The sequence below is a fragment of the Lytechinus pictus genome, chromosome 4 (assembly GCF_037042905.1).
Source record: "Lytechinus pictus isolate F3 Inbred chromosome 4, Lp3.0, whole genome shotgun sequence".
NCBI classification, from domain to species: domain Eukaryota; kingdom Metazoa; phylum Echinodermata; class Echinoidea; order Temnopleuroida; family Toxopneustidae; genus Lytechinus; species Lytechinus pictus.
In genome coordinates, this window is record NC_087248.1 from 15,099,071 (window position 1) to 15,111,247 (window position 12,177).

Sequence of the window (12,177 nt, forward strand, 5' to 3'; positions counted from 1 at the left end):
CTACATGCTTAGTAGCTCGTAACCTAAAGACATGTATACATATATATGTATATGTTCAATAAAGTTTTTTGAGGGTCTGTTTAATGCCCACGAGTATAGGGAAAGAAACCTAAATTTCCTTAGTATATGTTTTCGTGATATTTCCGAGATACTGGGAAGTAAATAGTTCCTTTCAGGGGTCTAGGACGAGTGTTTTTATTCTTGGTACTACATGTACCGGTTTATTGTTACTTTTTTGTCCACTCCTCAGACCTATCTTTATATCTACATGAGTGATTAGGAAAGTACAGTTAATAATCAATCTCCCCTTTATTTTTACGGTTGGGGGGAATATGGGGAACTTGGTCGCCCGCGCGAAGTGCTACAATACGCGCGACCGTGCGTGCGACCATGCCCCCCAGAAACCCTCCATACGTACGCAGAATCAGGATCCCAAGATCAGAGGCATTCTCACGTTCAGCTCTCGATCAGTACAGTACTACAGTCTACTACGTATACGTCCCTCAAGTTCACACGAGTCATCAGGTTCTACGACAAGTCTACTTACAAGTTCTACGACAAGCTCTATATACTTACAAGTCATCGAAGTCTTCATCCTTTGTAAGATTAAGACGGATTGACCCAGGATTAAGGTGAGTATATGGTTCTCGGTAATCCAGCTTACTTTATTTAGGTTAACATCCATATAGTCAGTTTACTATAATACCATATTCAATTCTTAAAATAATAATACAAAACATATGAAAGATTTCATAACCAAATAAAAAAATGAAAATGAAAAGAACTACAAGGTACATATATAAAACCACAAGGCCTTGTTCAAATTTACAGTTTCCAAACAAAACAAAAATGACAGTTTATTCAAATGATTCACCAGAGCTCTGACAATGTTTTGAACAATAATAGTAGGTAGTGTATTACTTATCAAGAAAATTACTGCCATCATACTTGACATATGAATCACAAAGAAAGACACAAATAGTGTAACTATCAAGAAAACCACGACCAAGAAAATATGTGAAAGATATTGAATTCAAGCGACTGATTATGATTGTGTAGCTAGTTTATTGTCTAGCTAGTGACTTCAAATCTCCATAATTTTATTTGCAGGAATTTTTGGGGGCCGACAAGAATTTGATATGGAGGCTTGTTTCATACTGTATAGTAATTTTTTACAAATGTTACAAATATATTCTAGAGTAAGTAGAGTAGGCCTACTGTGAATGATATTATAAGATAACGTCTCTGCATCTGAAAGGCACGGTATATAGTAAGTTTAATAGAAGCATACTTTTAATATAATTTTTATGTTGAATTTACCTGACGATTTAATTGAAATCTTCTGAATCATGATGGTGATGTCATCTTCTTGTGGAGCCTCCTCACCATACAAAAACCTGTAGACTGAAAGAAAAAAGTTTAGGTTTGACAGTGTCCAATTCACATTCAATAGACTTTCTTGATAAATATACAAACCCATGCTAAATATGTTGAGCCCCCCCCCCCCTTCAGCAAAAAAAAAAAATCAATCAGGGTCAAGAGTTTTAAATCACTTCTATGAGTATAACCAGGAGAAATGCTCTTTATTTAAAAAAAATAGATAGAATTAATTCACACACCCTCCATCTAAAGAAAAATAAAATGAATAAATCAAACTACACTTTTTCAATTAAAAAAGAAAACAATCAGAAATAAATTAATGTTCTTTTACAATTCTCAAGAAATTACATATTTTTATATTTCAAAAACATAATGGAAGGGCAAATGAAAATTCAATGTTGGCCGAGTTTCATTTGAAACCCCCCTTTTGTGCTTGACTTGAATCATTACTATTTTGTTCAATTGTTGGATGCTTTACCACTAAAACCAACCCATTGCAGCGGGTCCCTCTATATGCTTTCCTCAGCTTACCTCTTCTGAAGGCTTGGTTGATCATCGGGCGACTTAACCCTACCAGACCATCCGGTCCATGCTCGCCTGATCTTCTTAGATTGTTAATCGCATGTTTGCATGTTGCACTGAGAACAGTCTGGAGGTGAGTCTCTGTGAGTGGAAGGCCTGATATGAATCATGAAAAGAAACTTCATTACAAGTTATTAGTATTTCAAAAATCAGTTTGTAAAAATGTATGAGGAAGAGGAGACCTATGATTGCGAAGAGGTCAAGGGGGTGAGAAAGAAAGAAGAGCGAGAAGAAGGGGAGATGGGGAAGCAGAAGGGGGAGGAAGAGGAGGAAAATGGGAAGGAAGGAAAAAAGAAGAAGAGGATGCCTATTATAATCTTAAGCTCACATACATAAAGTTTTTTTACATTTGATTCAAAATGAAAACTGCAATCTATTCAGGGTAATGTGGGAAACAAAATGTGTTGGTATTGATGATCTTGATAGAAAATCAAGAAAGCCAAACAAATTCTTTTTCACTGGCAATCTTTTTTATAACTGAAATATTATCTTATGAAAGTTTGGTAGTTTGCACTATGTTCTATCAAGGTAACTTGTTTTTTTTTTCAAACAATTATTTACAATGCACGCATGCAATTACTAGATATGATTTTCAATAAAATAAACTCTCAAAGAATTCAAGAAATAAATGCATTAGACTCTTAAAAAATTCAGAAAACCATAATTGATCAACTGTATTGTAAATTTTTTGGTTTAAAAAAAATATAATACTGGTAATATGACCTTAGAAATCTCTTACCCAATAGTTTACTCAGTGATTCCTCTTCTCCTTTCTCAATCTATAAAACAATGCAGAAAAATGAAACTCAATGATTTCAATTAACATGATTAAACTTATTCCAGGAAGCTCTGCCGCTTTGATGGATAAATAATTAACTGGGGTTAGTTTGAAAGTTATGATTGAGAAGTCTTGTATCAAACTAGAGTCTGTTAACAGTCTTTTTTGGGGATTTATATAAAAACAAATTCTGAAATTTTGTCCATCATCACATTCCTAGACCTAGGCCAAGTAAAGAGTTCAACAGTTCAGGGAAACAACTAACCCAGGGAGCTCCGGCCCGCAAAGCCGGCCGGAGCCCAGGAGTCGACCGTGCAAAACGACGGAGACACGGGACTGGGGTAGTTTGGGGTCTCAATAGTAATCTTAATAAAATGTGGAAACAGAAATTATGCACTTACCACGATTATATGGATGAAGGTCTATCGTGACACACAAATCCTGACATCGAGGCACAGACTGGAACCTAAAAAAAAAATATATAGCCTCGGTCTCGATCGGCCATTTTGTTTTGAATTTTGAAAGAAGGAGAGGTATCGCGACATAACTTTTCGTTTTTTTGAGGTTCCAGTCTGTGCCTCGATGTCAAGATTTGTGTGTCACGATAGACCTTCATCCATATAATCATGGTAAGTGCATAATTTCTGTTTCCACATTTTATTAAGATTACTATTGAGACCCCAATCTACCCCAGTGTCTCCCACTCACACGTATTGCGAGGTTAGTATTAGTTAGACAGCTGGCAGCCGTCTGTTTCGTTTTCGAGGAGTTTTAAGCATTTTTTATTTTTTTAATTTCTCCTCGTACACAGACGGCTCACTATCGTGCAGCCACCATTAGGGGACTTACAATGCAAATAAAAATCCCCCTGTCGGGGCTCATTGATTTTTGTCTTTATTTCATAAAAAATATATAAGAAGAACTGTACCAAAATAAAGATTATTATTCCGTTTTGGCCTGAAATGCACCAAAACGGGGAAAAATAAACTTAAAAGGGGAAAAAAACAGTGACTTACTTCGGCTGTCACGCAACTTAACTTCCCTGTTTTATCCAAACTTAATACATAAACATATGGCCATTGTCCCCTGTACAGATCGCGCTAGAACTTCGGTCTCTGTATTTGGTGAGTGGAGCCAACGTAGTTCAGCGGAACAACCAAAATACAGAGACTGAAGCTTTTGGTCTAAGTATTAGTATAGCTGTATACTAACCTCGCACCATGAACCGCGTTTGGCAGTGGATTTCTAACTAGTGGGACAGGGTCGCGCGTGCTGCGATCCCACTTCTGGTGTCCACAACACACGACTTCTATGGCTTGATTTTTCTGTGCGTGGCGGCATGTAATGAACCCTTGAGTGAGTGTCTCCCTCATTTTGCACGGTCGACTCCTGGGCTCCGGCCCGCTGGGTTAGGAAACAACTAACTGCACAGCACAGAGACCATGAACATGATGAAGGTTTTGCTTTCAAATAGACCTGTCCTATCTCAGTTTCTAGACTAACCTGCTAACTTAGACTCAGGTCAATGCAGGTACTTAGAGTTAGAGTTAGATCATAGAACTGAGTTAAGTCTATATTACTTAGTAATAGTAATACTAATGATTGGAAATAAGTCACGATTCAATTTCCATTTAAAAAATCATTTGAATTTTTAGAGTCCAAAAATAAAAAATAGCAAATAATTCAGGATTTACCATCTTTCCAGAAATCCTACTAGATGCAAAACCGCCACCACCACCAATCAGAGTAGCATCGCAGAGCCAGTTCAAAAGGCCAGAATGTAAGGGGTCTTCGCTTGTGTTTCGTCCGCCAGAGTTCAAGGGGAAGTCGTGTGCTGGAATCTGGTTCATTTTCATTCGCGTTCAAGTGCCGATTTCCACTACAAATTGTACCCAGTACAGTTCATGGACTTTGCAGGTCTTCTGCCCCGAGACTTAATACAATGTACCAGTTCCTTGCTTGGCAGTGTATGTTTAACTTGTTGAAATCACTATAAAAAGTCTATATTTCTCGTCGTTTGATTGAAGCAATTTTTTTCCATCACTGCGGGCATCAGCTCATCGACTCAAATTCACGCGCGATCGAACCAGACGAAAATTCGGGAAATCCCCGATCCTGCTTGCAATTTATCACGTGATGTATCACCTGATAACGCCACGGCGCGCCGGTTTTATTTTGTGCAAAAAATAGAATTATCCAACATCTAGCTTATTTTGACTCGTTATAGGGATCAAACACTTCTCTAGATTGTCGCCCGATATTTTGTCTTTATAGTGTAAGAATTCGGGTGTCACTTCCTGTGCTTTGTTGAATGACCAGTCAGGACTGGAGTTCTGCTTTTCTGATTAGACACTGACAGTGCAGTGGGTCAGTGCAGTGACACTCGGTCATATTTCATTTAACTCACTCAGCTCAGTCTCTGTGCAGTGAGCTTGACTAATTTCTGAAGTGGAATTAGTACTTGTGCACCCAACCTGAGTGCACCTGAAAATGAACTGAAGATTGCTTAATGCTTACCACCAATAACCCAGAAAATGGCAAATACACTATCCATAAGAGAGAAATACAAAGCCAGACATACGCTGGTTTGTCTTCTTCGTGCAGTAGTTGGCCGTATCACAACTGTGGAACTCAGAAATGAATGTTCAGCGACTGGCTATGTGGATGACGTCGATGGTTTTATGAATGTGACAATGTCCAAGGTTCTGTTCGTGAACATGGATGGAGAGAAAACGCACATGGACTCGTTCTTCGTCCAGGCAAGCCTTGTTCGCTATGTGCAAATTCCAGATGACATCAACATGGTGAAGGCTATGAAGCGGCAGTTGATGTCGATGAATCCCCAAAAACCAGCACCAGGGAGTATGTCAGGAGGCCGCAAGAAACCACCATTAAAGCTTTGTGACTGATTCATGATCTCTCCAAGCCAAGATGATCATAACCAAGTGATTCAGCAGGTTTAAGTTCTACCCAGCCACAGGATCAAGGACAGCATTGACAATTTTTAAGTGTTGAGGAATAGTTCAACTTCTTGGACGGACCTTATTATCTGGGAATGAGAACATGTCTTGAACTTCCAAAAAAGTGTTGAAGATCTATAACAGCATCAAATCTTCCATATAGATGTGCCAAAAAATTGAGTGTAGCTCTTTGTTGCTATGGCAGGTTTTATTTTGGCAATCTGATAAAAATTTTAACTTTTTCAAGGTACTTTATTTCCTGAAGTTTTGAACCATGTCTTTTGCCAAGCTTTGCCTATGGTTAAAGCCAAAGGTTCAGTGTAAATCATACTTGACATTCCGATCAAGTGTACTTGTCAATTTTTTTCAGCTGTTAATTCTTTGAGAGAATTTGAATTTTGATTTTCTTAGATATCTAGCAGTAAACTAGCACCATCGGTAATGTTTTTTTCCTCAAAAAGGGCCTTTTGAGCATTTATCTTAAGAATTTAGTGATTGAATAATACAGCGATTCAAAGAAACCGGTAATTTCCAGTTCACTTCATGTCATGTTTATAACTTGTAAGCAGTTTTATATTTAAAAAAAATAGAACATAGTGACATCAAACTCATTTTCCATATAGCCCAACCTGCATATTTGTATGCAGGCTGTCTTCAGTGAATTTAAAATGGTAATCAGTGGTCAATAGCAAAAAAAAAGCATTTCATGAAATTCTATCCATAATTCTATTTATATCAGAATGTAACCCAATAGTGTCACTCTTGAAATTCAAATGAAAACAGTTTTGATGGTTTTAATAGCTTTTATTGTCAGTTTCGGAAAGCAAATTGTACATATGATTGTAACAAGTTAACAAAATGATTTTCTCCTATTTCAATTCTCCACTCACTTTGTAATCAATATTATTGCATTTAGATGGAGGGGAATCCAACCCAAAATGAGAATTTATTTTAATTTAAAAGAAAAGAAACCAGAGGAGCAGATAGGTGACAGTTATGTTTTGTTTTCATTTTTTTTCACAAAATGAATTTCGAAGTTGTGAAAAGTTATTAAGGTAAAGAGGCTCCGGAGAAACCACAAATTCCTGATTAACAAATACTCAGAAATGTGGGAGATGTCCCTACCACTTGTCACTATCTACTCAAGAAAATATTGCTATTTTGAGACCGAGTGAATAATGTACAAAATTAGTGATCTCATCATGTTTAAAAAAACTCTAAATCTTCAACAGATTCTCCTCTTTCACCATTCTGCATTTCACATTATTTTCCTTTCACACAAATCATTTTAAATATGTTAGATTCCCTTTTAAAGTCACATTCTGCTTTTGTAGGATCTGTTCAGCAAGTCAAATGTCTGGCCAGGCTTGGCCGCCACACATTCATGGGACTTGTGTTTTATGATGCTAGGTTTTCCATTCAGATTTCTCAATAATGTGTGGACAAATCAATTTCATTTTTATTGTTAATCTCATCTGTTTGATGATTCAGACAAGAAACAATAAATGTTTACTTTTATAAAGATATTTCTGGGTGATGTTTTTTTTTAAATCACTGTGGGACATAATGAATAAAGATGATGAACAGATACATGTTCGAAGAGATAAGAAAAGCAAATAATAGGGAGAGAGAGATGGGGAAGATTGCAAAATGCATGACAGAGAGGGAGAAAGAGGAGAGAAATAGAGTGGATGGTCTGCTTGAATGAAAGCATACTGAGGTTTTGGTAGATGATACATTCATTAATTTCTTTTCATATCAGATTTCTTTTATAATGGGTATACTTTTCTTGCTTTATTCCAAATCCAGCTTTCCATTTCAAACCCTTCTCTCATGTGTGTCGTTTTACTCTCAATCTCATGCACTCTCATTTTCTAAATGCATTTTTTTCTTAACACTGTAATGTCTCGGTTACACCAACTAATGACTCATCAATACTGCATGGTTGCAGAGTTTAAATCTGCATCATTAGTTTGCTCGTGTGACTGAGGCACAGAACAGTGTTCAGAGATGATGAGACAAATCATATCAAAATACTAACAAACACACATATCATTCAAGTCTTGAAAAGTGATTGATTGTTGTACAGACAACAATATTTGATAATGGTGAATGAATGATAATGGTGATGATGATGAATGATATCATGGTGATAATGATGATGATAATGGTGATGAACGATGATGATCATCATCATCATGGTATAAATAATGCCATTCTTTCCTATCCCCCAAGTCCATCAAACCATTGTCTTATTAATAAGAATAAAAAAATACTTTGCCATAGCATCAATTGATATATTTCTTTAAATGCATCTAAGTACAATAAACTTAGTGTATACTTTATTGTTCACAGAACATATATCAACATACAGTAAATACATGTAATGTACTATCAGGTACTTGCAAATTCAATTGCAATGCAATCAAGTTCTGAACATTTTTTCAGAAATCAGAAGCATTAAAACATTGCATTTTATTCATATAATTTCAAATTTTATACGGTTTAAAGATGCATCCCTTTCAAGTTCACACATTCCTCGGATCTTTTTACATCATAAAGTAAAATTTGAAAATAAACCTGATTTATCAACAGTCTTGTATCTTTTTTTTTTTTTATAGAATAGGTAACCAAAATTCTTTTATCTACAAATAGTGGTCCTCAAACTCTTGACCAATTCACCATTAGTAATTCACATTTCCTTAGGCATATCCAGAACCCCCATATTCCCATTCTCACCAGTTTTATAACAAGTATACAAAAAGATTACTTTCTCCTTCTATACCTCAAATAAGTTTGAATACATAAAACAATCTGTTATTTATTAAATGCTCTGGAATGCACAAAATATCACAAAAGTACATGAGCATAGAAGGAATACAGTGAAATTTGATAACAGAAAATATGAATATAGTGAGATACAGATACAAATACATGCTCTGGAATTCGGAAGACTACAAAATGTGACTGCAAAGCAGCGACGGCCTATATACTCCCATCTTGTGTTAGTTCTTGATTTCTCTTGACGAAAAAACCCACACCAAATCTAGTAAAAAATAAACAAGAACAAATGCAAGACCGAGGTGGTGACTGCTTCACAGACTTTGTAGTATTTGGCATCAGATGTATTTCTGATGATTCATGTAAAAGCACAGACAAAAGCTTCAGCCCAGATTAAAGGCTACACATAGGGCTCTATGGGGCTCCATTGCACAAAAAATTGTGTTTAAACTTATTTTACAGATCATCATACTCAGATCCCAAATGGGTGCTTCTGATTGGTAAAAAATCAAACTGCGATTGATCTTTGGACTTGCGAGTGATTCCAACTCTTTCAGCAATGGACCCCATAACATGTATGCTTTTAGTATAATTCACACATACATGTAAGAAGTGGTAAATCAGTTAAACTTAAAATTTATTAAACATAAATCAATCTATATAAAGATACATTGCATCCAGGCAAAATTGTTCGTGTACTTAATTCATTTCATTTGAAGGTTATAAAGTTTCCTTTCAGTAAGTTCAGAAATAATTTTCTCTGTATAATTCTAAAACATGGAGGAAGATAAAGAAAGGATGAGATAAGATGTGAGTTTCTTCAAATATCTACAACCTTTTTCATCAAAATTAGTGATAACCTCTCGTATCTATCTCAAACTTAGCAATATCATGTTACACAATATTGCAGAAACTAAAATCTTATTTAGAATGCAATCTAATTTGAAAGGTACATGTATAGTCATAACCAGCACACATATGAACATATATACAGGTCTGCTATCTCGCTGAATTTGATATTTATTTACTTGTAATGTCTACACTGTACTTTTTCAATTTATTTGTTTTCAATCATATTTTCTTTTAAAAACCTGATCTCCTTTGGAATGATGAATATCTTACATGTATGAATTACATTATATTGATCACGACGACTGGATGAATGAGGCGAATTTACATCAGTTTATGAATTACATTGGTTTGAATGAATTTAGAAGAGTTCAAACAAAGAATACAGGTAAATAGAAAAAGTTCAATTAATGTAAAGAAGGTCTGCCAAGAGGTTGTTGCTGGTTAAAAGAGTTGTCGGGAAGATAACCAATTAAAAGAGGCCAGACTGTAATGCAGCCAGTTCCAGGGGCAGATCCAGTGGGCCTACAGTCGCCTTCCCCCTCATACTTTTATAATTAAGGTTTTCATCTTTGAAATATAGTGTCATTTGACATCTTCATCTTTGCTTGGCAGAAAATTGTTCCACCACTGTCTGCTTGAGAGGAACCACGGTAGAGAGATGGGAAGACTAGATTTGAATTGAAAGAATACCAAGTACCAGCCAAAGCATTCCTGATGAATCCTAGAATCAAATCACTGGATAAATCTGGAAAAAAAAAGGACAGAAAAAAAAAATCATTATCCTCTCAATTACTCAATACAGAAATGACACTCGGTGCTTCCAAATTCTTGTAGCCAGCATTTTGAACTGAATCTGATATTTAAAGGGGCATTCATATAGGTGGCTGTACTGTTTAATTTTGAAAAAAAGATTAAATTAGTGTTCAAACTGGAGAGTTCCAATAACTACATTGTATGGAGGTGGCCCACAAGATATTTTTTGAAAAATTCTAATTGCAATTCCACAGCTTTTCACCCTAAACACCTATTTAAAAGTTTGTAATAAGCTCAGTTGTTTGACTCGCTTCGCTGCCAATATATTCTTGAATTGAAACCATGATTGGAATGTTTTTTCTTGTTTTCTGCTCGGTTCAGAGGGGGTATCCAACACTATAACAACATCCCTCCCTTCACTTTTTCATTCATAAAAGCAAAATGTAAGCAGAAAATCAACAGCCTTAATTGCATATAGTCATCTTATCTGCTTGCTGATAAAACCATGTATCTCAAACTTCTGACTTAATTTCAAAATAGTCAGTCGATTGATTCCTGTCCAGATCCTGGATTTCTTAGCAGCAAAAATAAACCACCACAGTGCGTCAAAGCAAGGTGATCCCAGAGCGAGCTCTCTGAAACATTCAACATTTTTTCAGATTTTTATCGACCCGTTCATGATCAACCGTAAAGGTGTCAAACCAACTCACCTATATTGAAATGGAAGGGAAATCTGTCGTTGAAAGATCAAAGGTCAGATTTTGAACCCCAGGGACCTCATGCACTCCTTATGCGCTTCAATTAGATCGCCACACTGTGCTTCTCCTTTCTCCATTATGCTTTGGAAAAACAAACAGAGAATTACATGAGAGAGATGATGGATAATGGACAATTTGATGAACACAAATGAAAACAAAACAATTTAACCCTCTTCTTTGTCAAACAGACAAATACATACATGTAGGGCCTGCATGAAACAACAATTTTTCATTGTATTGAGTTTGGATGTTTCAGCAACATCGCAATTGATATTTTTTGGCTGCCAGATTCACAGAATGCATGCATGGAACTACGTCACAGCATGTCTGGCAATGTCAACAAGATGTCTTTAATTAGAAAGTGTTGTTTTAATGGTTAAAAAAAATATATCACACATACTTAATTAGCCACAACATGTACGTCTGTTTGATGGGGCTTTTTTTAGGATAGTGGAATCCAATCCTGGTTTAAAATATCCACAATCAGGCCTGCGATAAAGTCTATTATTTCAAGATGAAAAAACTTCCACAATCATCACAGAACTCTATTATACATGTAGCCCCACACCCCACCTCTTCACTGACACTATTTATCTTTTATTTATATACCGAGGTTTTTTACCCGACTGCTAAGAAAGCACGAATGCCTGTGAGCAAGCAACCAGGGGACCAACGGCTTAAGGTCCTTTCCAAGGGACCTGGTAATGAGGATAAATGCCTTACCAAAGGGCACTAGCGCACCACTTGGGAATCGAACCCGGGTCACCGGAATCCGAAACCCCCGCTCTAACGACGGAGCTATCGCGCCTCCCTTGATTACAAATTGCTTTCTACAGTCATGCATCGTGTGGTTGCGTACTTTGGGATAACATGGTGATTTTTGCTTCCGCATCACATTGTATATTACGATAGCAATAAGGTATACATTTTCTGACAGGAAACTGCCCAACGGTCATCAAATCTAAAGATGCAATCAGAAATAAAAAAGATCCTGGCCTACATCTATGCAGATTCTTTATTTGGTCAGGCACAAGATATTACAGTTTTAACGCATGTAGATTTATCATCTACCCACCATCAAATTCGCAAGAATCCTACTCAGGCCGGCCCCAGGCCATTGGACTAGGAACATCATAATTCTGTTGATAACTTGATATCAGAATTAGTGAATTTGGATAAGAAAAACAAAACATTAACCTAGATTTTTTGGGTCTTCTATCATTAATAATGGCGATTGGGCATAATTTAAAAGTAACATTAACATTATTGCCTTTGGCCAGGCACCGTAAAGAATGTAAAAATTATAAAAATTTATAGCCCTAGATCTAGTACA

The 12,177-nt window shown here is 36.2% G+C and overlaps 2 protein-coding genes across 2 annotated transcripts; one reads left to right on the plus strand and one right to left on the minus strand.

Moving 5' to 3' along the window:
- LOC135153989 (uncharacterized) lies at nt 1–7,213 on the minus strand. The gene is made up of 5 exons (XM_064098999.1): nt 4,435–7,213; nt 2,702–2,741; nt 1,912–2,058; nt 1,321–1,404; nt 1–23 (listed from the first exon to the last, which is right to left on the minus strand). The coding sequence occupies exons 1-5, from the start codon at nt 4,594–4,596 to the stop codon at nt 1–3; spliced, it is 456 nt and encodes a 151-aa protein (XP_063955069.1). The 5' UTR covers nt 4,597–7,213.
- On the plus strand, nt 5,275–5,649 carry LOC129258948 (U7 snRNA-associated Sm-like protein LSm10). Its single transcript, XM_054897199.2, has one exon. It carries the CDS (start codon nt 5,275–5,277, stop codon nt 5,647–5,649), a length of 375 nt encoding a protein of 124 aa, XP_054753174.2.
- Nucleotides 7,214–12,177: the final 4,964 nt, after the last annotated feature.

What these genes read in the sequence shown, in the direction of transcription:
- LOC129258948 (XM_054897199.2), top strand. Translation starts at nt 5,275, where the DNA reads ATGGCAAATACACTATCCATAAGAGAGAAATACAAAGCCAGACATACG.
- LOC135153989 (XM_064098999.1), bottom strand. Translation starts at nt 4,596, where the DNA reads ATGAAAATGAACCAGATTCCAGCACACGACTTCCCCTTGAACTCTGGC. An exon ending in GTAGGATTTCTGGAAAGATG is followed by an intron (nt 2,742 to 4,434) that starts GTAAATCCTGAA and finishes ATTGTTTTATAG; the next exon opens with ATTGAGAAAGGAGAAGAGGA. An exon ending in CAACCAAGCCTTCAGAAGAG is followed by an intron (nt 1,405 to 1,911) that starts GTAAGCTGAGGA and finishes TTTTTCTTTCAG; the next exon opens with TCTACAGGTTTTTGTATGGT.